We start from the raw sequence: 27,718 nt of genomic DNA on the forward strand, positions 1-27,718 counted from the left end.
ATGACATAAATATTCATCACAATCACAATTCTTCCAGTTTTATCCTTGTAAATCCTTATCTAATCCATAGATCCAGTTATCTATTCATATGCATACTATCTCTCTCTCTGACCCCCTGCAAATTGTCTTTATAAAGCTCTGCTCAAGGACTGATGGAGTAAGCATATATAAAACAAATCTACAGCTTTTGTAAATCTGCTTACAAAAAAGTGGCTCTTTGAATTGTTTCTTATCCCTTAAGTGTGAAATCCATCTGAGAATTTAGGGCAATGAAGGTTTATTTCTCAGGATAAACTTGCATGCTTCCTCCAATTAAGCAATGAGAATCCTCTAATCTATATAGTATCTTTTTTTGCCCTGACTGCTCTGAAAATAAAAGCTGGGTTATTTTTTTGTTTTTGTTTTTTTTTAGTGATTGAAGTGTCCTTCTCAGTCAGTGTACACACAGGCCACACTCACATTTACACTCCTCTTTTAAACAGACAAAAGATAGAGATATAAGAAATAAAAAGGAATCACACGTGAGTGTATGTATATGTGTGTTTGTATAGTGTGAGTGTATGTGTGGGTGTATATTCCTTTTTATTTCTTACTATTTACCTTTTCTCTTTTTATTTGCTATTTGCTAATTGTGCTGACATTTTTATGCTTGTGTGTTTTATTTATTTACTTAAAAATTTTATTTATTGCCTGACCAGGTGGTGGCGCAGTGGATAGAGTGTTGGACTAGGATGCGGATGACCCAGATTCGAGACCCTGAGGTCGCCAGCTTGAGCACGGGCTTATCTGGTTTGAGCAAAGCTCACCAGCTTGGACCCAAGGTCGCTGGCTTGAACAAGGGGTTACTCAGTCTGCTGTAGCTCCATGGTCAAAGCACATATGAGAAAGCAATCAATGAACAACTAAAGTGTCGCAATGAAAAACTAATAATTGATGCTTCTCATCTCCGTTCCTGTCTGTCTGTCCCTATCTATTCCTTTCTCTGTCTCTGTAAAGAAAAAAAAGTTATTTATTGATTTTAGATGGAGGAGAGAGAGAGAGAGAGAGAGAGAGAGAGAGAGAGAGAGAGAAAGGGGAAGAGGGGGCAACAGGAAGCATCAACTCGGAGTAGTTGCCTTTGTTATGTACCTTGACCAGGCAAGCCCATAGTTTAGAACTGGCAACCTCAGCATTCCAGGTCAATAGTTGATCCATTGCGCCATCACAGGTCAGGCTGCTTGTGTATTTCTTGTAAGCCACACCTTATTTTGAAAATGTGTGCTGATATGATGAAGTAAAAAGCCAGAGACTCATCAGCTTTGACAAGAGCTAAGCTTTTTATGGCTACATACAGGACCAGGTTAGCATCATTCATTCAGTATTTCCCAAATGTGGAATCATGGAGACAACACAAACTACACAACTTCTAAGACTCTTTTCTATCCATTTGTTTTCCTTGACTTGTATTTTATTTATAAAAATGTCTCAATATTTTTTCATGATGCAACCTCAGGCATTGTGTGTTTAAAATTTACATGAAAAGTAAAATTTCTAAAATTTTCTCAAAGTTTGCCAACATAAACTTTGGGAATCTTGAAGTTATATGAAATATTGAGTGATCTTTTAGTTTTTACTTTAATATTAGAGGACAAAGATAAATTTCTACCAGAGAATATTATAAGCAAGACTCTAAGATATAGGTGATGTAATATTCCATAATATATATCAAAGCTTATATATCTGTGGAATCAATGATTTAGGAAAAAAGATAACTCTTTATTAAGGACAACCTAATTTTTTTCTTCAATATCAATAATTAGCAATTTGTGCACACATGTTATAGCACTGAAAAATTTGCTTTTTTTCCAGATGTCAAATAAGCTATGTCCATAAGAAAGCATATTGTTAAATCCATTTATATTCAAAAGGCAATGTTACTTGAAGAATTGTTTCAAAATAAAAAATATAATATGTGCAATTATTTGGGGCCTACTAGTAATGACAGTAGTGCTGAATCAAACTTAACTTCATGCAGCCACAGTTCATAAACTTGTACTCTGCTCAATTGTAGGATATGAGTATAAGGCAAAAGGAATGCTTACTGAGGGCCAATGTTGGAGTAAGTTGAATAAAGTCAGTCATCCGTGTAAGTAATTATGTAAATATGCTCTATGGTTTCTCCAACACTTCACCAAGACCATATGAATTTATTAAAGTTATCACAAGAGTGACTTGTATAAACAAATGACTTTATTTCAAATATATTTTACAGTTTGCGTGTAATTAAGACTGCTTTCCAGATTATGAAATTTTATACTAAATTGAACAGGCAATATACAAAATGATGTTGTTTACTTAGGTTGATAGAATTCCTAGAATTGTTCTGCTAATTTTTTTTTCTTTTTAAATAAAACCAGTAGATACATCATCATCAATGATTAAACAGCTTTCATCCTCATGGTTATATTTTGAGTAGCAACTAAGTACCATTCCAATCCATATTCAGTTGCATGTTCAGCAAATGCTAGGACTAGGGGAGCGAAATCTCACATATGTGGATCTAACTGAAAAATGATGATGGATTATGATCAGAGACAAACTAGTTCATTCTTGGTGGGAAGGGTAGTTTGCTAAGCAAATTGGCAGAACAAACAAATTGTAGGACAGATGTTTAGCCTGTTTAAGAAAACATAACTATTTTAAAAGAACTTTTAGCAATACTGTTGTATTCACTTTACATACTAATTACAATGCTTACTTTTAAAACAGGTCTTCTCAGCTAGCTATTAGGTTGCATTAGAATCTCAAGAAAAATAAATTGAGTATTTTTTCATAAATATTTTTTAGCTTAGACATTAAACTAACTCATGCTTACCTTCACCTCCATAGTTATAATTGAAGTTTCGATGATAATGTCAAGTTATATCTAGAGATGACTTCTTTATTTTCTCATGTGGGGGGAATGACTTCTGAGCTTTAAAATTTGGTAAGACTGACAGTATCCTGATTTTTTAAGAACACAGATGTGAACTTCCTCAAACACCAATAACTAAAATTGGCAAAATTGAGATAAAAAAATGTATATATATATATATGAGTTTCTTTTTACTACTGCCAGTATTTGTTTGGTTGTTCAAGGCACTGGCAGTAAAAAACAATGTATTACATGCTAGTACTAAATATTTCATAAGAAAGTAAAAAACATAAAGGCCAAGAAAATAATGTCTCTAAATTGGTATATCACAGGAGAAAACTAAGGGAACTTTATCTGCTAGGAAAGAAGGGTGGTGGTTAGGACTTTGTTCCTGGGGAGGGCCAGGTTTTGTAATCAGACAAGATCTTTCCCATCCATATACACTCAACATGTCGTCATGATGCTGTTTCTTAAAGAAACAGGATGAGACCACGCCAAATGAAGCCACAGGTGGTATCTTATCAACGGTACATGGAATGTTTATTTCTCAACTTCTACAATGGATTATTTCCCGTTTAGAAGAACCTCAATTTGTTTTTCAGATATGCAGTGGGTGTACTTTGTGTGTTTCAATTTTATTTGCAGTGTTCCACCCGCCTGAAGTTCATCTCTGCGGTAATGAATGATGTGAGTCGGGTGGAAGCAAGGATACCACGAGCAGGGTCCTGGTGGATCAAATGCCCTCAAAAGAAACCTATATAAAGACAGATTGAGAACACTTTCCCATCTCAAACTCTTCACTACTCACTGGCCCTAAATTTGGAGGTTTTCAGAGAGGCCTATGAGGCATGGTAGGCAATAGGATCTGCGTAGTGTGTCATGAAAAAAGGTAGATCCAAGCGTAAAATAGCCCCATCACCTGGTTGTTTTGTAACACTGGAGTGGAGCGTGCAGAATAATTGTTGAGAGCTGTAAATAGTAACGGCTGAGTCTGTAGTCCTCAAGATTCTGATTAACCACATCTGCATTTGGACTCAGGAATTCTGAATCAGGTGGTTCACGAAAAAAACTTTGTAAAACATTACTGTTAAGTTATACAATGGGCAAAGTATTAGAATATATCCTCTTTGTATACTTTATGTTTATCTGCATCAGATGTTATATGAGTCAGTGTCTTGATACTTACTAAAAAAACCCAACCAACCAACTAAACTAAAAGGGTTACAGGAAACGATTACATGTAGACATATCATAAATTGAAAAAAAATCACTGTGGCAGAAGAGATAAGCAAAAAAACTGCTATTGAAGGAAAGGAGATTTCTTGTGTTTAACACTTGCAAAAAAGTTGAAGGTAGAGAATCCAGAGGCTAATTAATGTCAGAGTGTTAAACAATTTAGAATATTTTGTTGTTCTAAATTAGATGACAGCAAGTTGAAAATTATACTTATTTGTAAATTCATAATCTCAAATTTAGGCTTTTTCCCTAGACAAATGATAGGATGAAAGACAACACTGAAGTGTAGAAAACTCACTCCAATAATAGTATTAAGCTTCGGAAAACAACATTAGGGTGCTTTCGGCTCTAGAATTTTTAACAGTATTAGACTCAATTCTATATAAAAGAGGGTTATTTTTTGACATTATAGTGAAGTTATATCCTTTTCTGATGTGGTGAATTATAACAACTTCTGCCTGTCCTTTTCAGAATGTCCATCTTTAAGAAATAAACCCTTAGTTTCCAGTTCAAAGTCAACTATAGGATATGGAGTTTTTTATACTCAAAACAAAATTATTTTTAATACTTTTGCATTTTTCATAATAAAACTGATTACCCCTCTATAACAATAATTGTGAAAAGAAACACAGTATAATAGGTAAAGAACACATTTGCTGTTTTTATTGGTGCCTTGCATGGCAGTAATACTGAAAAAAGAGAATGCAAAAACAAACAAACAAAAAAAAACAAAACAAAAACAAACAAACAGGTTGGTGGCAACCCACATCTTTTTTTTTAAGAGTACATAAACTCCTGTTTTATTTTATTGTGGCATGAATGATAACATAAAACCAAAAACATGAAAATATACAACTTATATTACACTATGTGTTATGAACAAAATATAAATCTATAACTCTATGTTATATTTACATAATTATTTATTTTATTAAATTTCAAGTGAGATGGTAGGTTGCACATACTTTGTTTTAAGCTCCAGGCATTTGATTGTCTCTTTTCTACTTTTTTTTTTTTACCATTTTTACTCATAAAATCTAAAATGTTAGAAGGACTGAGAGCTTTAGAGCCAGTGGAGCTATATAAATACTGTTTTAGTGCCCCAGTGACAGAAACACTGGGGAGGACAGGAGTCAATCAGTAGAAAACTCAACACAACATCTTCAACCTAGGAAACCGATAGTTACAGGAAATTTTAAAATTAAATGTTGTAAAAGCTTGTCTAAATGAAAACCTATGCCCTACAAGACAAAGGATATCTGAACCACTTTAAGTGGGCTTCATATTTTTTCTTGCAGACCCCATAATTTTTATTTTACTATTAACTTGATAAACAAATATCTTATAAACCTGCTTGCAAATATACAGTTGTTTATTACAATTCAATAATTTACCTATTAGAATAATTGAAAATGTAATTATTTTTGATGTTTTCAATGTGATATAAGAGGTTTCTTCTGGGAATAGTAACAATTTCTGGATTAAGAAAATATATGAAATTGGACCATGAAATACTTAAAGATAATTTATCTTTAAACAAATTAAGGTAAAAAGACTACTCCAGAAATCAAATCAATGAAATAATTTCATCAAAGGACACTCTTTTGTATTTTTTTTCTTATAAGAGGATTTGTTTTAAATAATGACTATGTTTATTGGGGGGATTTTGTACATGGGTTAACTCTTAACTGCCAATGCCAAATAAATGTTAAAAATTGATGTAGCTAATTTAGGTATAAGTGTACTAAAGAATACTTTTGTATTTGACCCAATAGCCTAATTATTAGTAACTTATAAATGAAGAACTTTTATTTTTTACCAGTAATGTTCTCTTAGATTTATATTAAAACATGATTATTTTCAGAGGAACTGATTACAACTGCCATAGAAAACAGAATTCTGGAACAATTATTCCCCAGTACTGGGGGGTGTGCGTGTGTGTGTGTGTGTGTGTGTGTGTGTGTGAAAGAGAGAAGGAGAAGGAGAAAGAAAGAGGAAGGGAGGGAGAGAGAGGTGAATGGGGAGTTTAGGAAAGAAAGGAGAGAAGAGGGAGAGTGTGTTCATTTAGTTTGATCTTTCATTTTCTTTATCTTTTTTTTTTTTTTGGTCATCATGGGGCACAAAAAAAGAATACAAGGTTTAGGATACTTTAAAAACTTATAAATCAATCAAATGCCAAGAAGGCGATTGTTAACACAGTATGTTGCTATTTATAGCACCTTTATCAAAAGACTTCAAAGCACTTTAATCATTAATATAATTTTTTTTGTTTCTTTTGGGGAAAACTAAGGCAAAAAAATTGTAACACAAGTGAGTTAGATGTCAGAGCTAGAGAATATAACGCAGGGTTATGAATTTGCTTTTTGTTTCAGTCCAAGCACAATTTCGTCTCCATGACATACATTTAACTTGATAAAGTTAACTTGTGAATTTCAACAGTTAAAGGTCACCATTAACAATCTTGTTTCCCTTTAAACAAAACAGAATAAAAAACAAACACAAAAAGACCAAACAGAAGTGTTTTGTCATTTCACTGGTATGTGCATGAGAATTGGTTTCAGCCATAAGTGCCCTCAAGTGGCATCTACCTGGAGCTAAAACAAAGTATTCTTGTAGCCCAAAGTCATGAAATGAAAACCAATTATTTTTATATCATGGAGTAAAATAACTATCCAGCAAACGTGAGAGGTGAACCCACATAAATCAGAGAGAATTTCTTAATGAAGACAGAGAACAAATTTTTAAAAATCTGTTTTCACATTGTACATAATAATGATATAAAAACAAGTGTCTATTTTTTCTTATCCAGAGTGCTTAAAACAAAATGAATTAAACAGAAACAAAAACAAAAAATTGGCTCTAGATGACTGTGGCAATTAAATAACTAAAACAACTGATGAGAGTATAAGTTAATTAAGATTGAACACGACCCTCCTATTAATTCACTCCTTTGTATTAACACCAGAACTTGACATTATTGGGGCCAAATTTTTTAAAAGGAGAAAATTTACAGAAAAAGCAGTGAAATGATATGGGTAAATGTGTGTGTGTGTGTGTGTGTGTGTGTGCACGTGAAAATTCATTTTAAATATCTAACAGCCTATTGGCTGCACTTCCAAATCAGAGCAGAATAAAATAGAAAGGGAGAAATAAATTATACATAACTTACTAATCTGGGAACAGCTGACCATTATTATTATTATTACTATCATTATTATTACTTTATCATCATCATTATTACAACACTAGCAAAAAGAGGCAGTTCAAATGAAAATACAGTCATCAAAAAACAAACAGGAAAAACAAACAAAACAAAATCTCTGACATGCAGGATATGATCAGCTCCTTCAAGCAAAACCCCAGAGCAAGTCTTTTGAGAGAGAGAAAAATAAAAAGGATATTTTTCTTATTTATATGTAAAAATCAAATTTTGAGGTTGGGTTTGGGGAGTGGGATAGAAAGTAATGGCAGGAGTTAAAATCATAGCATATCCAAACTACTGGTTGGAGTATTTACTGTCTGATACTTCCGCACAAATAATGGCAACTGACTTTAAGTCAGTTTGTGTTTATTGGTACAAGACCTAAAACTGCTTTAGTATTTGGCTGGCAAAATTGAAATAAGCAGTCCCATCACCATCCGTTGTTGCTTTATGCATATACTTGCTGGAACCTGAACTTGGACTCCGGTGGATCAGTCTGACAGCCAGGGAAGAGCAGTGGCAAGGATCGCTGGGTTCAGCCAGGCTCCATTGTGTAGGCTGCGATGACTTTTAACCAAATCCTGGTTTATTTTGGCATGAGATGCACATGGCCCACAATTCTGAAATGCAAATGGCTTCCACCTCATTGATGGAGAGATGAAAAATCCCTTATAAATCATCAGTTCCATTTCCTCATCAGGAGAGGATGGAATGTTGAAGAAATAAGCTAAATCTCTACTTCTGAAAAATGGGCAAATATATTCAAGGAAAACAGTTGTTTTGCTCGAAGTTATTAACAGGAAAAACAAACAGAAATCCTTAAGTAGCAAACATTAGTGAAACCAACTGACCAGGGAGAAGGGACATCTGGGAGCAGTTTGCTAATAGCTTCCATATTATACATGCACACATCTATTAGAGAGGGCCACCTGATTCATCCAATAATAATCATATTAGAACTTTAAAAATATAATTTATGAGCCCTATATTGGTTGTCATTTGAAGTGCAAAGTCAAGGTCAAGGTTGCTTCCAGACCAGTCACTTAGGAGGATGTGGGATTTCATCCCCAGGTGTGGGTTTAACTCACAATGGTCCAATGTTATTCCTATTAGTACCATAATCACACACATACATACACACAAAAATCCAAGATCAGAAAATATTTTTCTCTAAATTTCTTATGTCTCTCTCTCTCTTTTCACCTGAGAACAGCACCTACAGTTTCCAAACAAAAAGTCAAATCTCACCAGCTGCTGGTATTTCAGGTTTTTCAAGGGATTGTCTAAGATACAACACTGTCCTGACTTAAGAAGGAACAGGAAAAAGAAAAGGAAAGAAATGAACTGGGTCAACACTTCAGTACAAATTTGGCACTTGCTCAAAGATGTAGTGTGGTGTGCAATAGATAAAATCCTCTAAAGAAAATAATTGCTTATTTTGTGATGGATAGATAGCAAGGAAGTTAAAAACAGGCTCTTTTTCCCTCTTTCCCCCCCATGCACAGACTTCCATCTTTAAAGTATAGAGATGGAGAAGGTGGAGAGAAGTAAAGAGAAATTCATCTTTTTTTCTTTCTGTCAGGTGCATTACAAAAAATAAAAGAAAAAAGAAAGAAAGAAAAGGAAAAAAAAGAAAATAAGGAAAAACCCCAGAAAACCCCCCCAAACAAAACAAAACTTATTTCTTTTTAAAAATTGTAGCACAAAACAACAAAACACATTCACAAGCCACTTGTTGGCACTGTGTACCTGAGTGAGAATTTCTAGAACATTGTAGAACAAACAGCCATAAAGTTTATTTAAAAAAAAAAGTTGACGGGTAAGACTTCAGTGCTTGGATGTAGCAGCTGAATTACTGGCATTATTTTACCCATAGCTTATTTCAATCTCTTGTTGTTGATATTGTTGTTTGCTTGTTGTATTTTTTTTTTCCTTTCCAAGCCTTTTGAGGCTGAGGTCTATTAGTCAGCTGATGTCCCATCTATTTAAGACTAACAGTTAAAGTAACAGTCAGTGTATGAGAAAGTTAATGTGCTTGGCCACTGGTAAGGATGAACCAGCTAGGGCTTCTTTAAGTCCTAAAGTCACAACAATCTTTTGACCCTTATCAGTTGGCTTGTCCTGCAATATGGTTTTCACTGTCACTCCCATAATCTACATCTGGATCATCCTCTTCCTCATCATACTCATCATAAATTTCTCCGTTGATGTCCTCAGCCTGAATCTCTTCTTTGATGTGTGGCTCCTCGCCTTTCACACCGTAAGTGCTCTGGATGACGGGCATCCCAGGCTCCGGACTGCTAGACACACTTGAGTGCTCTGACGGCAGGTGAGGGGAGGGCATGCCAGCCATGGTGATGGCTCCTGGGTACACGACACCAGCAGTAGCGATGGGGATCTGTGCTTGTTGCCTGCCAGAGAGAAATCCCCCCCCAAAGAGACCGTGGTGAGTGAATAGTTAGACACAGGCCTTGCTATGTAATTAGTTTGTTCAGTTTGTTCAACTCGAAGTCAGTGATTTTTCACCCTATTGCCCAACATTTAAAAAGTTGTATCATCCTTTGATCCCAATGCCTTACTTCTGTGTAAATTACAAGACATATATGTTGCCCATTGGGTTTTAAAAGTAATTCTGTTTTGTTACATTCCAGTTTATGAAATGATTTGAGGTGCAGAGAGATTAAGCAAAAGAACCCAAGTCCTTGACCCCAAGTTCATTTTCCTTTATTATAGCATGCAGAAACATTTTTAAAAAGAATTATAATTCAATGTTAATGGAAAAAATCCTACAGTATTAGAGTTCTGTAAATAATGTCTTACTGCCCAGAACTCACCAGAATGGCACAGTAGTACTGTTCCCTCGTCCCTGACACAGTTTTAGGTGGGGTGAGAAGCAGGGCCAGGCCTGTGGGTGGACAATTAATTTCTGAAGCTGCACAGACCTCGGGGCTGAGAAAGATCCTCGCTTGTCTTAAAGGTCTGATGTCAGAGACAGTCTTGAAATTCTTAATAACTATTTATCAGGGACCCTGTATTTCCATTTTGCACTGGTATCCACCGATTATACAGCTGACCCATTTGGAAGGGATTAATAAATGGTGTTCTTTTTATGCATTCCTTCATTCATTTATATGTTCACTATTTCCCCAAGAAGCGTTGGGTTTCACACTCAGCTTTGAGAAGAACCATACACTGGCATTTAATCACAGGCCCTTGGAAAGAGCTGAATGACTCTTTCAAGGGCATGGAGGGTATGGAGAAGATTTGAAAAGGTTTTTTTAGTTTTGTTTTGTTTTTTCTGAAGTTAGAAACGGGGAGGCAGTCAGACAGACTCTCGCATGCGCCTGACTGGGATCCACCCGGCATGCCCACCAGGGGGCGATGCTTTGCCCATCTGGGCGTCGCTCTGTTGCGACCAGAGCCATTCTAGCGCCTGAGGCAGAGGCCACAGAGCCATCCTCAGCACCCGGGGCCAACTTTGCTCCAATGGAGCCTCTGCTGCGGGAGGGGAAGAGAGAGACAGAGAGGAAGGAGAGGGGGAGGGTGGAGAAGCAGATGGGCACTTCTCCTGTGTACCCTGGCCAGGAATCGAACCCGGGACTCTTACACGCCAGGCCAACGCTCTACCACTAAGCCAACCAGCCAGGGCTTGAAAAGGTTTTTTCTAAGGTATCTTCTGACCATTTTTATAACAGTATTTATTCTAAAAATACTCTTGGGATTTTACTAACTTCTGTTCTAAATATGAGCAACTTTATTTCTGTATTTTTTGAGAAAATTCTGCAGAAGCAATGTGCTTGCAGGCAGCATATCATGGGGTGGTCAACAGCATTGCTGTAGGAAGCAGGTAAAACATCCCAGGAGCCGCATTCTTAACTCAGAGGGGAGTTTTCTCATCCCCACCCGGTTGTACCCTAAATAGAAACCCTACGTTGTGGGCTCTGCCAAAGCCACATATTTGCCCTGGTAGCCCAAACACCCCTCTATATTCAGAAACTAGTGTTTCTTCCAAAATTATTTTTCTGTTGTATTAATTCAACTAAATCATCTGTTGTGCTGGCATTTATCTCTACGAAGCCTTGGAAGTGATGAAAGCCAATAAGGAAATAAACAATAATACTTCTAAGTTTTGAATAGCAAACTTGAAAATTATTTACTTTTAGTCACTGGATTTTCAAACCAGCCGCTAACAAATCTTCCTTTAGAGCCATTAGAGCTTGAAGTGAATTCACAAGGATATATTCTTTTCCGGGATCGTGTTGGGGAGAATCTAGTCTCTGCAACTACAATGTGTTCAGGTTCTTTTTCAAAATCCTGCTTTACCAACTAAACAAATATTTCTCACCCCATTAAGGGTCACAGGAGTGTTCCCTAGAAAACCATGACTGACAGGTCCATACCCAACATTGAAGTACTGCCTCATCTCCTGCCGCCTGTTCCTCATGATGGCTTTGTACTCCCCAATGCGCAGCTTCTTGCCGTCCACCAGGCAGGTGCGCTTTGGCCGGGGCTTGTATTTGTAGTCAGGGTACTTCTCCAGGTGCTGCTTGCTGAGACGGGCTTGCTCCTCATAATATGGCTGTTTCTCTAGGTTTGTCATAGCTTTCCAGCGAGACCCTAAGAGAACAGGAAGGTTAGGATTCCAATTTGCACAGCTGCTAAGGATCCTAAAAAGATACACCTGAGAACCAGAAAAGCAAAAGTAAAAAAGTTGGCCCAAACCCAGAAATACCTAATAATGTTTTGATTCATGATCTTTGACTGAAAGAGGTGAGATTCCACTAAGATGGAGGTGTTGGTGGTTCTACCCTCAAAGAAACCGTGCACCCGAAGGTAGAAACACTGAGCAACTTACATATTTTTTTCTGGCATGAATTAACAATTTAGCCAAACTAGTCTGGCATGTACTTAAAAGCTCACAGGTAATTTAATGGATATATTTTTCATTTCTACATTAGACCATGATATAATTCAAGTGTGAACTGAAAAGTTAGGCAAAAACTCATTACGTATTTTGAATCTGAGGTTACCTACTTTTGAGTATTTTTACTTGGGGATACATCACTTACTACAAATGTTTCTAATGTTTATTACATATAATTCTCATTATCTCAAAACGTTTAAGTATATTTACATGAAGAATTACAGTTTAAAATTTCATTTCATAAAACTTTTCAGTATAAAATATTAATAAACATGCATTGTTTAACTATTGTGTGCTAGGTACTGTGCTTAAATTGAACATAAATTGTTTCATTTTTTACCTTTAACCATATTCCTGCAAAACAGACAGCATTTATGCCTATTTCCATAGGTTGAGACAACTGAAGTCAAATAGATGGAGTAACTTACCCAAAGTCACACAACTATTCCATTGAAGTTTTGTGACTCAAAGTCAGGATTTCTGGAATTGAAAGTGTGCCACAGGTATGTCTTTACATCCCTGTACCCATCTACTATGGTGTATGATCTAGCAGAGGTCAGAATTTCACTCACAAGTACAGCAGACTTCTAATAAAATGCTTTTAATAATATATAGAGATGCCACTTCCTGTGATATGATATGTATTAATAACGTTCACCCAGACTGATTTCCCCCTTATTTTCACTTTTAATTTTGGTTTGGATTCAACTAGGATTACAAACAACAACAACAAAAAAACAACAACTGTTAAAGCTTAATTACAAATAGTTTGTGCTAATTCTCAAAATAGACATGATTTAAAGCTTAGGTTCTATCAGTATGGCTATGTATAGTACTAAAAGAAGTTATAGTAATAATTTTTTTAATTAAGAATGTGAAAAAAAATCAGTCTACCTGCAGATGGAGTGTGTTTATCTGTAAGAATTCAGCTTAACCCTACCCAAATGCACACAGATCCAAATAACTGAAATTAGGAGATTCCTAACCACACGCTGGCCCTGTTGCTTTTGCCAGCCTTCCAGGATCATCTCAGCAAGATCTTAAAAGCATTGAAATGGGTTCATTACTCAGCTGTAACTCTGTGTCTCAAATACAAATACCTTCTGATGAACAGTTCTCACAGAAAATTCCTCAATAGGAACTGTTACGTTTTTTTTTAAGAAATGCAGTGGAAGAGACTATTTCCTCTTTTAGAACTGTTTCCTATTGGAACAGATATTTCCTGGGTGGATATATCCACACAGGCATTACAAAGATTTAGAAACAGATTTTTCCAATCTAGGCAGCCAACATGATTTTATTCAATTTATAACAGAAACCCAGATTATAGTTCAAATAATAGAATTTATTTTTCTATGTCTTTATCAAATATGTTTAATCAGCAGTGTGCAACACTGTCAACTGCAAGTATAGTCTCAAATTCCTTATTGCCCAACAGTAACTCTCTAGAAGTACTTGAAAACCATTATGTTGTTCTCATAGTAAATATATCCACAGGTAAAGCTATAATACTATTGAACTGGATCAAGTCTTTTTGTGGAGTTTCTTATGAGTATACACAGTATACCAGAATTTTGGACCTCGTATCAAGGAGTGAAAAAGTAAGTTGAAGAAAGTTAATTTACTGAATAAGTATAGGAATATAGTAGTCCCTCGTCTCTCTCAGGGGTTAGGTTCCCGAGCCCTCTACCCCCAATGGAGAAAATTCATGAAGTAGCGGTCTTATATTTTCTTTTTATTTAATATTCTTTTAATATATTTTAACTAATATTGTTATATTGTTTTCAATTTTTAGGCTAGAAAATGCTTATTTTACCACAGAAATAATTATTATACTAAATATATAAAAATACTTATATACCACAAAACCCCACCCTATAGAGAAATATCCACGATATCAAGTTAGATATATACCATTTAAAAATCCACCATACAGTGAGACTGTGAAAAGTGAACCATGATATGGTGAGGGATGACTGTACACTGAAACATGGATCAAGAATGACTGACTCAAAATTCACTAGCTATCTTTATCAACACATAGAGCGTTTTCATCACATCTGGCGTTTTCATTTCAAATGGGAATGGCTGATGATTCTTCCCTAAGTCTAAATGTTCTGTAAGTTCAAAAAGAATATGTTTCTCTAAGGAAAGGAAATGTTTATGCCTCATAGTAACCTGCTTTGGTATGTGAAAACTCTTGAGATTTTCCACTGTATGCATGATGCTGTATTAATTACTGAGTATGCAGTGTTGAATCATTATAGTTCTTATCTTTGTGAAGTGCAGAAGAAACATGTTAAACAGCTAATTACAAAATTTACTATTTTAATTATAATTGAGGAAAGTACAAGAAGCTATAAGAACATATGGCAAGGGGGTGGAATCAGTCTGTAGGTGAGGAGGGCTCTGCTGCAGAAACGACCCCTGTCTTTATCAGGGAGAGAAGAACGAACGTCCTACGGAGGAAGATTGCATGGTCCTGGCCTTGCAGTAGGAAGGGGATTAGGAGAACTTAAAGAAAGCTAGGTATAGCTCAAATGCAGAGAAATAAAGAGTGTATATATAGATGAAATTATATCTATCTATAATAAAAGATGAATATATTATCAGAGTAGTTGGCTTCTAAATCTGGTATGACACAGAATCACAAAATATATAGACATTAATAATATAATTTCTCTGAATTTATCACTGAATCTAAAGCTACAGTTTAAAATATGGCCATCTCATAGTTACTAGTGCTTTTAAAATTAAGAATCAAGATAGCTTAATAATTTTCCAAGTACAGGTCTTTTACCTCCTTGGTTAAATATATTTCTAGGTTTGTTTGTTTGTTTATTTGATGCCATTGTAAATGGTATTGTTTTTATAGTTTCCCTTTCTGATAGCTCATTATTGGTGCATAAAAAAAGAAGATAGCTTAAGCACTGACAGATAAAATGGCTAGTTCTGTTTTATGACAGTGCAGAACAGTGTTTCAGTGGTGGCTACTGCAGTTTTCAATTTTTAATTAAAATTTCTGTAGCCAAATAACAAGTTAGGTTTTGGTTTCAAGGGCTTTGCAGGACACCACTGTCCACAACTCTGACATAAAGCCCTGACACCCACTGGAGAAGAATGGCAGGAAAGCATTTCATTTATTTCTGAAAGTATGAAAACATTTACTTGATTTGGATATGGCTGATTGCTTATCCTGGACCATGTACAGGGAGTAAGATCCCTGCTTTATCAAAAGACTGGCTTTTTACAATTAAAAGTAGGAAGGACATTTGGGTATTCCTTCTGATGACAAAGAGGAAGAGTCAATAACATTTTTTTGATGTTCAAAATAAAGGAAAAAAAACAGCCCTGAAATGTTTTTTGGCTTTTTTTTTTCCTTTCCAAATCTGGCGATACAATAAAAATGAAGAGTTTGAGCTGAACAATGTTGTCATTCATCTCCGTAGGGTCTGTAATGAATTTGCACATTTTACTTCAACTACTGTATATCTAATCAGAAAAAGATGTCCCCCATTCCCTGATCTAGTGCCAAACAGTAAAAGGTGATTTCTTATGTTAACAATTTCAGCAGAATGGCTTATTAAAACCAGATTTTAGGGTATTATAAAATGCTTAGAAGCCCTTTAAAATGTCAACTAGGATCCCCAGAGACTACGTAAAATGTCAACCCAGCTCAAGCGCCTGTTTTAAGCAGAATGAATTAGCGCATGCTGTCGGAGGCTGTTATCCAAAACAATCAGTAAAAAGGAAAACATCAAGCTTTCTTTGTACTTTTATATGAAATGGGCCATTCAGAATAATCTTGTGGATATAAAGATCACTTATTTATTTTAAGCAATGACTAAATATTGAGGTTCCAAACATCTCAGCGTTTTCTTTCCTGCTATGTCTTTAATTAATGCAATTTCATTGAAAAGTCTGAAATTAGGCAGAACTCTCTTTCATGTAGTCTATTATAATATAATCATATGGTTATTGTAATATCCTTTACTTTTAACCAGAAATAAATTCTTTTAGCTAGTCATCCTTTTCCCATAAAAACTTTTGCTAAATCTTTCTAAAATATTTTATATCATCAAAACTAATATTTCTTTTATACTTAGGATAAAACTTTAATCAGTAATTACTACCTTTTTTAGTATTCAGACATGAGTTGAGTGATATAAAGACAGTTTAAGCAATCTCAGTATTTAGTTGGTTTTACTTTTACAGTTTGGGAATTCTCATTTGAAAATGACTAATATATAAAAATAGGAGATATGGTTACATAAAACATTTTGTTCTTTTCTACAGTTTTTTCAAATAAAACAGGTATGGTGTGTTTTAAAAAAATAAAAGTTTCATATGGAAGGTAGAATATAGTCATAAGAAGAAAAAACAAATCAGAGATGGTAAGAGATGCAAAAAAAAGTGCATTTGTTTTTGATCAGTTCCAGTTTTTATTATAAGTAGTCACATTTTATAGGTACACCTAAAGTTTTAGATCTTTTTTAAAAATAACATTCATTTAAAAAATCTCAAAACCATTTTGGGTGAAAACTGGGACACACTTTCAAGTGGTTAATATTTTTTGTTTGTTTTGGTCTCTTTACAAATGCTTTCTGTGGACTGGTTGGCATCTGTTACCATTCTGAGAATATGAGAGCATAAAAACACATGTATATGTTTAGTCACTACTTTTGGATGATCCGTTTCGTAATGTAAAGAATCAAAAGGACACTACATTAACTGCTTGTAATTCCAAGTGTATTATGGATTTTAATAAAGTTTTGCCTGACCTGTGGTGGCGCAGTGGGATAAAGCGTCGACCTGGAAGTGCTGAGGTCACCGGTTCAAAACCCTGGGCTTCCCTGGTCAAGGCACATATGGGAGTTGATGCTTCCAGCTCCTCCCCCCCTTCTCTCTCTCTGTCTCTCCTCTCTCTCTCTCTATCTCTCTCTTTGTCTCTCCCTCCTCTCTAAAATGAATAAATAAAAAAATAAAAAAAAAAGTTTTAACAACTTAGACAAACTTTGTCACTGATTTGTTAAAGCTAAAATTTCTTGATAGAGTTAGGTGTTTCAATTCTATTTTTATTTTTTGGTTCTTAGAAGGCAGAGAATTAATCAAAATTTGCTTAGGCTATCCAGTACCTGGCCACCACGCTTCTTGAAAATGAAGATGATGATAACGCCAATAATAGTGGTGATGATCCCTAAAAGAAATGGAATTGTCTTTCTGATTTTTCTGGGACTTAAATTGGTTAATAATAGGTCTCTAGTGTAAGTACCTTTCCTCTCACCCATCTTTCCTATGTGCTTCATGGTTGACGGATAAGGATAATTATGTACCTTGTTATCTGTTCCACCAGAAGCGGCAATGGCAGTATGGAAATGCATTCTGCATCTTATTGTGTCCGACTGACTCTGTAAACTGAATTTCAGTTCTAGTCCTAAGTCAGACCCATCACCCCTGGCCCACTCCACTCTAAGAATTCCACAGTGGGAAAGGAAATAGTAAATACGATAACAACCAATGTTGACTAGCTCATATGAAAGAATGTTTTTCCTCTAAGTGGAGGGGTTTGGTGGCTGGGTGAAAAAGGTGAAGTGCCTCGAAGTGCAAATTAGTAGTTATAAAAAAGTCATGGGGATGTAAAGTACAGCATAGGGGACATAGAAAAATATTCTAGTTACTATGTATGGTGCCAAGTGGGTGCTGGAAATATCAGGGCATCACTTTGTGAAGTGTATGATTGGCCACTGTGCTGTACACCTGAGAGAGATATGAACCAATATTAAATGTAAACTGTAATTAAAAATAAAATTAAAAAGAAAAAAAACATACAGGTAGAATTTTTGCTTCTTTTGTATATGGATTTTTAAGTGTAGGCCAAAGTTGACATATAAATATGAGTATGTTAAAAAAAGAACAAGAAAGGTAACTAGATAAAAATAAAATATCAAAATGATTATTAATATCGCATGAAAAAGAAAATTTTTTTCCCTAGTCTTAGTAAACATATTCCTAGATTTTTGAAGAAGAGAAACTATTGCAACAATTAGTATAGAGCCACTCAATTAAATTAGTTGTATTAATTGGGCACATTTCTCAATGAGCATGGACTCCTTCACCATTGGAAGAAAAGGTTCAGTGATGTACTTACTTTTAGATAAGCAGACAACATGAGCTGGCTGGCCTCCAAACCCATTATCTTTCAACAAGCACAGAAAACAGAACTGTACATTTAATCCATACATCAGTTAACCTTTAATACTTTTCTTACCCAATATCTTGCTGATGTTGGAGTTGTGCATGTCAGGAAAGGCTTGCAGGATTTTCCTTCGTTCATCTTTAGCCCACACCATGAAAGCATTCATTGGACGCTTTATGTGGGGTTCATTGCTACCACGGCCCCTGGATTCTCTATAAATTCTTGATTCTGAGACTCCAGCACTACCTAAAAATAGGGAACATTGTTTCACATTAGTGTTAAAGCTTTTGACATTTCTATTCCTTGCGTTACTCTTTTAGTCTATTAAAATATCTGAAAATAAAAAGTACATGTGATAATAGTACTTCCAGTTCTTGAGACAGATGCTTGTTTATGAAGTTTCTGTAATAAGCCTGTGGGGGCAAATGTTTTATTTGTATTTTTAATCCATTTCTAATATATTTTCCTTTCTTACAATGGTAGATTATTTCGCTATTTACTTTCAAGGGCACACAACAAACTTGAATATGTCATCTTTGATTCAAATAGGAAAGAGAATAGTTGGAATTGATCAATAAACATGCAGGTACTATAGAAATATTAACTAGCTGAAGAAATGCATAAAATTGTGAAACACTAATATGTTGACAGAATGGATGAGTACAGGTGAGTATGTGTCTCTGTTACCTAAAGACTATCAGAGCAGAGTACTTGTACCCTCTTCCTGACTCTGAGGTTATATAAATAAAAATGCTGCTAGATCAACTGTTGAGATTAAAATACAATATAGATATTTTCCAATAATGTGTTTGGTTTTTCTCTGAAATTATGTGCTAATAGTAAATGCATGAAATATGCTGATGCAGCAATGACTTTCTACTCCCCAAAGGATATTTGAAAACTGTAGGAAAAAGAACAAAAATACAGTTACATTATGATGGTTTCTTAAAATGTCAACAGCACCATATTTAAGGTAAAAAAAAAAAGAATATATCCATTCCCCTCAATTTTGTCCCTCATATCTAAGTTATCCACATTCACATTCCAATCAGCAAGACTCGTGATGATAAAACAGAACCAGCGTCACAGTGGAACCTTCCGGAGGGTTAGGATGTCTGTGACTTTGTAGAATAGCTTCAGTAGATTCAACTGCTTTCAGAGGTATTTAAGTTTAGGCAAAAAAGAGAGAGATAGAGAGTGAAGCAGAACACACAAAACTCTGACACTAAGTTTTCCAGGGTAACCATTACAAAAGATGGAAGAGATAAAATTTAGTAGCATATAAATTTTTAAATAATTTGAGATTTTTAGACTGTGTATTATTGACATAAGCCCTGTTTTTGTTTTCCTTCTTTGTATTCCTCTTTATTTATTTTCTTTATTTGAAGGGATAGGAACCCATCAAAATCATCCAGATTTGAAGACCTCCATAGCAGCAAAGCAAAAACACAGCATATCTGTTGGTGGTGTTTCTCATTATTTCTTATTCCTTATATGCTCTTTGGTCTCATGAAAACTGGGCAATATTTTACATGCAAGTATGACTGAATTTAACAAACAACATCACAAAATTTTGATGTTTTATTGCTAAATACCCTGTACATACTTTATCATGCTAATACAACTTAAAATTTATGAAATGTGTTATACTACTAATGGTCTTTTTATTGACAAAAATGAGTGCTAATATATGGAAACATGTTTCGACAACGGGTTTGTAACTAGCAAATGATCACTTGCACATCTGCCTTTTCTTGTTCTTACACCTTACAGCAACATAAGCAATAAAATGAATGTTATGTGACTTCCTCAAAGCTAAACAAGCTCTTTCTAAGTACTTAGGCCAAGTTTATCTTCTCCAAGCAAAGTAGAAAATAGAAGGAAATGTTTGGATATAATAGGCCAGGAAAAGGCAGACTTCTCTTGGATATCCAACTGAATAAAATTCCATTTTGACAGAATTATCTGATTAAATACTCAGGTTTGGTTAGTCCCTTGGTCAGTGCAGACTTAGATTTAAAAGTAGAATTGGCCCAAGGCACAAATAGGCATTTGTGTATTTTGGGAGATTCAAGTGAACTCCTCTGTCCTAAAGTATGGTTTGCCCTGGTGCAATCTCTTCTATATGCAGGCAACTTGCTCTGCAATAGTATCACATTCGAGAACTAGTACTCTTACATGCTGCATCTATGTTATCTGACACTGGGGAGATGTTTCAAGTTGGGGCTCAGTGTAAGAGGAATAGCACTTTCTTTTTCCCTCCTAGTGGTGCTATTAAAATTAGATTATCAGTTTAATTAGTTGTCACTCTGTATGTTTAGGATGTTCAGAGATGATGCATACAACAGAGCATGAGAGGAAGGCTAGGAGCCTGGTAGCTGGGTTATAGTGGTAGGCAGGACACCTCACCGTACGGTAGATAGTATAAGAGAGAAAGGTTCCAAACTACAAGTAACCACCCTAAAAAAGTCCTCTGGGCCATGCATTCTGGTGAGGATTTGACAAATAAAAACTGGAAAGTGAGCTTACATGTACAAATTTCTAAAAACTTTGTTTCAGACATAAGAAATAGGGAAGCAAGAAGCAGGGTAGATGGTGATCAAGAGTATTTGCTTTAAAATCATTCCATCTTTAATCCAAGACCTGCCTCTGGCATTTACAGCCCTGTAGCCATGGGGAAAGTGATTCAGAATTCCTGAAGCCCAATCCCTTTATCTGTACTAGTGTTTATCTCAGATATTGTATAAGGGATGAATGAGAGGACTGACACTAAGCACTCGGTAGAGTGCTCGGCACAGGGGACTGCTCAGTGCACACGAGCTCCTATTGTAACAGTCAGGAACCAAGTGACTGTCTTGCACATTTCTTAGTAGTTGTAAGTGGCAGTAAACAGAAACCTCTGTTCACTATTGGAATGCATATAAATAATTTTCACAAACCGTCAGAATCTCCACTCATATTGAAATCCATCATGGCATGGCTAAATTTTCCTTCTTCATTCTGTTTAACTGCCAGTTGCTGAGTCAGACTCTCCAGTGTTGATTTTTCCTGGAAAAAAAAAGTTTTTATAATAAGAGTTTAATTTGGAAATTATAATTATTCAGACACTTTTTTTTTCCCTTGGGTCCTAGATAATACATCAGCTTCTGGAAGGGATGGGATGTTGATACATTCAGCTTCCCACATTCAACATATTATCTAGTTGAAGAAAATGACCAGTAATTTTTGAAGAAACTCTTATTCTTAGAGTCCCTTTTGCAGTCTTCACATTTGGATTTGGTATGCCGAAAGGATAGATGCTGAGATCCTTGAAGATAACTTTCCCAAATCACAAATGTATATAGAAATTTTATGAAGGCAACCTGTTTTATAACATTTGGCATGTCTGCTTTATTTTTAGACAGAGAGTAGAAGTATAGAAGTGGCATAGGGCCCAGATAAAGTCTTCCAACAGTCAGGTGACCAACTGATAGAAACATAATTCACAGGAGTGCCCTCTGGTTGCCATCTCCTTAAATGCCATCTGCATTCCTCATGCAAGGGTAATGAAGACATTTAAATATTCATTGCTAATTGCTTGTCAAGGTTCTGTACATTCAATGTGAGTGCCTGCTACTTGGACCACAATTTGGTTTGGATTGCTTAGCCAAAATATTGAGTTGGCGAATTATTTGAGATACAAATATACCAAAATTAGATCGGCAAAGAAATCAAGTGATTTAAAAGCATGCAGTGCATGATTTCAATTCATGGAGAACATGGCATTACAAACTAAATTATTTTCAAGAAAAATATAACACTTAATTTCTAAATCACAAGAGATTTTAGACTATTTCCAAATTAACCAAGTGAATTTAAGAACAGAAAAAGCATACACAAAAGGTTTACAGCTTTCTCTAACACTCCCCATCATTTCTCTGAAGGTGATGTGGTTCCAGAGCTGTTTTAAAAAAAGCATCTATTGGATTTCATAAAAAATTTGCTCATGTTTCCATATAATTATTCACTTCATTTTCTGAGGAACACAGTCATAAATTGAACAAATAAACCACAAACACTGTGGAACAGCTATTGACACAATAAAATGTTCACAGGGAATAGTCAACAATTTAAGATATTAGAAGTAAAGAGTCTAAGTAATTTTCCCACCAAGAGAAAAAAGGTATTGAAATTAATATAGTACATGATTTATCTTTGTACAGTCCGACAGTATTACAGTTGTACATACTAGATAAAAAATATTCTCTTAATTTAGAACCCTTGGAATTCTTGTTCTTTATCAAATTCTGTATATGATTTAATATAAAAATATTTTTAATTGTATATTACCATAAAATATTGTACAGACACTGGGAATCAAATAGTTTTATCAACTGTAGTTCTATAGAATTATATAGTACTAACATTGAAATAAATTATCTATTTAAAAATGTAGAACCTGTCCCAATTTGTTTTGTGTGTAAAGTTGGTATTTTCAACTGATTTATATATTCTGGATTTCTTTTGTTGAAACTTTGTATATATTCAGCTGAGCTCAGAAACACCAGGGAACCAGTGTAAGAGACTCTTTTTATAGTAAATATAGCAGACAGTTATAATATAGAAGACAGTAATATAGTTATAATATAGAAGACAGTATAATATAGTAAATATAGAAGACAGTTATAATAAAAATAAATCACATCAACATGATATGAAAGTCTTTAGGTTAATGATGACTACGGTACTATCTTTGGGGAACACACTGGGTAGGTATCACCTCTCAGATTTTGATTTAACAGCATATAAAACAATTATGCTCCATCTTTTCTAGAGTTTTCCATTCTAAAGTTAGTTCTTTCAAGAAGAGAAAGCAGCCTGACCAGGTGGTGGTGCAGTGGATAGAGCTTTGAAGCTGAGGACCCAGGTTCGAAATCCAAGGTCATTAGCTTGAGTGCAGGATCAGGGAAATTTTCTCATGGTCACTGGCTTGAGCAAGGGGTCACTGGCTCAGCTGGAGCCCTTCGTCAAGGCACATATGAGAAGCAATCAATAAACAACTAAAGTATTGCAACTACTAGTTGATTCTTTTCATTTCTTTCCCTTCCTGTTGTCTATCTCTCTGTCTCTCTCTGTCCTACCCCCACCTCACTCCCCCCTCCCCAAAAAGAAAGTAAAATGAAGGCAATCAGAGTAGAAAAGGAATAAAATGTTAAGTGACTTCTAAGGTCCTCTGTTCACCTGTATGGATCTTGGACCATCTGACCAAGAGGCTAAAATTAGCAACTGATGAGCAGGAAAGTCACAACCAGTTTTTACAATAAACCTCTATTCATCTACTTCTAAAGCACAAAGTGTGTGTGTGTGTGTGTGTGTGTGTGTGTGTGTGTGTGTGTATATATATATATATATATATATATATATATATATATATATATATACTGAATCAGTTACCCAAGTGGAATTTACAATCCTTCTCAAGAGGATGTCAGGGGGAGATAGTGGATGTAAACATGGTAGGATAGGCTAATTCTTAGACATGTGAACATGGAAAATGAGAGGTGATTGGAGGAATTGGAGAGCCTGGGGTGTCTTTAATTAAAACACCTTACTCCTGACCAGGTTGTGGCGCAGTGGATAGAGTGTCAGACTGGGATGCAGAGGACCCAGATTCGAGACCCCGAGGTCACCAGCTTGAGCGCGGGCTCATCTGGTTTGAGCAAAGGCTCACCAGCTTGGACCCAAGATTGCTGGCTTGAGCAAGGGGTTACTCGTTCTGCTGAAGGCCCACAGTCAAGGCACATATGAGAAAGCAGTTGATGAACAATTAAGGTCTCGCAACAAAAAACTGATGATTGATGCTTCTCATCTTTCTCTGTTCCCGACTGTCTGTCCCTGTCTATCCCTCTCTCAGACTCTCTCTCTGTCCCTGTAAAAAAACACCAAAAAAAAAAAAACCTTACACCATGGCTGGATAGCTTGGTTGGTTAGAGCACTGACCAGATACCAATAAAGGTTGTGGGTTCAGGATACCGAAAGGAACATATCACTGTTTCTCTCTCTCTCTCTCTCTCTCCCCCCTTCCTCTCTCTCTAAAATCACTAAATAAAAAATCCCCCCACAAAAAAGGATACCTTACAATAGCATGTAAATCAAAATGATAACATTGCCATGTTTTAGAAATTCTCACTGACAACAAATTTAGAAGACAATAAAAGAATTGAGGTAAGGAGGATATAATAAAACTCAAGTGGTTATATGGTAAATATATGGTATATAAAAATATAATGCTTATATGGTAAAAAAATGTAATTTCATATAAAAATTGACCCTGTAGTAAAAGTTTATATTTAGTTCTTATGTATAGAGGCAGATATAAATCTACATGTAGATAGAAATCTAGATAATATTCTGAACCACCAAAAGAATGAGTTTGATTTAAGAATAGTTCTAAAAGTTTAAATTCAACCTATTTAGGCGTGAAGGAAAAGAAAGTATCAGTCAAATGTTATAAAACACAAATGCTAGTACATTAGGAAGATTCTGCTCTTTTTTTTTTTTTTTTTTTTTTTTTTTTTTTTGTGGTAGAGACAGAGTAAGAGAGAGGGAGAGATAGAGACAGACAGACAGGAAGGGAAAGAGATGAGAAACATCAATTCTTCGTTGTGGTTCCTTAGTTGTTCATTGATTGATTTCTCATATGTGCCTTTGCCAGGGGGCTACAGCAGACAGAGTGACCCCTTGCTTGAGCTAATGACCTCAGGCTCAAGATGGTGAGCCTTGCTCAAACCAGATGAGCCCACACTCAAGCTGTCAACCTTGGGGTCCTCCACATCCCAGTCCGATGCTCTATCCACTGCGCCACTGCCTGTTCAGGCAAGATTCCGCTCATCTTACTTCTTCCTATTCCACAGCTGGCCCCTTCCTAAGAGTATACCTATGTCTAATAACTCAATCACTTGAGATTTTATTCCTTGGGTTAAACATTTCCCTTTCCAAGAGCCTCTATTCAAGTGGTCAAATATTACTGAGAACAATAATATTTTTAGTCTTAAGGTAATTATAATAAAAGTAATTCTTTATAAATAGACACAGCTGAAACAAAATGAGGGCAGTATGTATCAAGTAGGAAGAGGTAAATAGGAAGATGTTGAAAATGAAAAAGATCAAAGAAATTGAATTTGGGGAAACAAAAAAGAATAGTTGATGGGCACAAGTGACAATTATTACTAAATTTATACTCTTATTTTCAACTGGCTCCAATAAATACCACATTAATTAATAATTTATACAAAAATAGGAGCACTCCATGCCCCACTTTAAGATCAGTGTTCTGGGACACCAATCTAGTTACTGTATACTGTCCTCTTACCTATCTAAGCACTGATCTGAAACTGACAAGATTCATTGGTTTCTCTCTTTGCTATCTTTTATTATATTAGTTATAAAACAAAAATCAAAGAAAAGCAAACATTTATAGAAATACTTGCCAGAATGTTGTACTTCTTTGAGAAATTTTTGAGTAAATGATTTAACATTTATTAATACAGAGTAGTCAAAATGAAATAGTCTTGAGGGTTTATAAATTAAGACCAAGCAAGATGATCTGCAGCTTTCTCTCTTGAAGAAAATCTAGCAATTGGGAACAACAAGATTTCCTTTGGAAAAAATAAAATGATTCTTATCTGACCAATCAAATTGTAAGCAGCTATGCAAGTTTACTACATTGGGGACCATTAGGTAAAGTCTGGCTTTGCTTGAAAAATCTTATGATCCTATGTTGACTTGTACAAAGATCCAAATAAATTGTATCTCATCTACAGAAGGAAAGAAAGTATTAGAGTATAGTTTCTTGGGGTCAAATGCATAATTCTAAAATTCAACATACAAAGAACTATTATGAATGTGTTAATATTCAGTTAGGGGATTTGGCAACTGGTGTAGGTTCTGTGGTTTATCCAATGATTTTGTAGAATGTAAAACAGCACATGTATCGTTTGCACATGACACCAAGCTATGATGGGAATCAACAAAGAGAGCCATGAAATATTTAAAGAGATGTGGTCAATGAGTTCTTTAGAAGTGGTCAGTATATCTGTATTTTCTAAGCCAAGAATGTTCTGAATGGCAAATGGCTACAGGGATTAATGGGAAGAGAACATATTTATAAATATAGATAATAACCCATTTAGAAAATATTAGGTTTTGGGATCAGGAACATCATGTCTTAACTGAACTGCCATGTATATTAGCTGTTTACTTTAGATAAATCAGTTAACCTCCCTGTGTCCCTGAATCCTAATTTGCAAAAGAGGGTTTAAATAGATAGTAGATTTTGTATTAGTTTAAACAAATAAGAATTATATATGTTTAATATTACGTAAAAATAAGAGGCAATTAGGAAAATGGAAAAGAAAAGGATTCTTCCTAACATATAAAAATTATAGGAATAGTTAATTTAATGAGCATTATATACTCTGCCATAGTTATAATTTTCTATTTTCTATAGCCAAGTAGTAGACTAATGCACTAAAAAGGAGTGTTGTTAGTATCAACTCTAAGAATTCTTGACATTTTTTCCTCTTGTTCATCATCTACAATCATGTATTCAATCTTCTTTATTTTCCATTTGATTTTCAAGCATGATGGTTTACAGCTATATAATCTAAGTCACTACCTGTAAAGGCCCAATTGCACACCCTTTGTTAATATTCAATAGAGCAGTTGAAACAAAAAAAATACACAAACTGTACTTTAGAAGAGGTAGATATTTCCTTAGTTACTTAAGCTAAAGCCTGAATTAGATAGTTCATGAGTAGATGATTCCTCCACTACTCCTTGAAATTGGGATTCATATAAGTGATGAGCTTTGCGTCCCACTATACACACATACACAAAGGGAGAGAAGGTCTGTGGATCAGCTATCATAATGGACATCCCTGAAATAAAGCTCACAAAGCTATAAAACTCATAAAAAGCACATGCATGAAATGACAGAACAGAGTGTGATTGTCAAATGTTGACTCAGTAACAGTTAAACTCCTTCTGGCTGCACATTTTTTATGATCTCCTTCAATACTAATGACACGGGAAAAACAAAGAAACAGAAAAAGGTTTTAACCCTCCATTTATGTGAATCTCACAGACCACCAAAGAAGATAAAAGATTATTTATAATGTCATAACAATTTATTAGTTGGAGATTTTTTTCATCAGCTTAAGTAAAATATGAAGAAACAATGCATGTGTCCAACCCCTCAACCTCTCAGTTTCACCTTTGCTTATTGAG

At 35.1% G+C, this 27,718-nt stretch overlaps 1 protein-coding gene across 13 annotated transcripts in view; it reads right to left on the reverse strand.

Annotated features, from left to right (window-relative positions):
* Positions 1-4,783: 4,783 nt before the first annotated feature.
* SOX5 (SRY-box transcription factor 5) overlaps positions 4,784-27,718 on the reverse strand; it is a 1,095,444-nt gene continuing 1,072,509 nt past the window's right edge. For all 13 annotated transcript variants that reach the window (XM_066264766.1, XM_066264755.1, XM_066264754.1 and 10 more), the window contains 4 exons: positions 21,391-21,499; positions 18,524-18,697; positions 11,732-11,948; positions 4,784-9,742 (listed from right to left, as the gene is read on the reverse strand). In XM_066264766.1, the coding sequence (XP_066120863.1) occupies positions 9,439-9,742; positions 11,732-11,948; positions 18,524-18,697; positions 21,391-21,499 (804 nt within the window). In that variant the 3' untranslated portion in view covers positions 4,784-9,438. The remainder of the gene's footprint in view (positions 9,743-11,731; positions 11,949-18,523; positions 18,698-21,390; positions 21,500-27,718) is intronic.

Source organism: Saccopteryx bilineata, chromosome 1 (genome assembly GCF_036850765.1).
Source record: "Saccopteryx bilineata isolate mSacBil1 chromosome 1, mSacBil1_pri_phased_curated, whole genome shotgun sequence".
NCBI lineage: Eukaryota > Metazoa > Chordata > Mammalia > Chiroptera > Emballonuridae > Saccopteryx > Saccopteryx bilineata.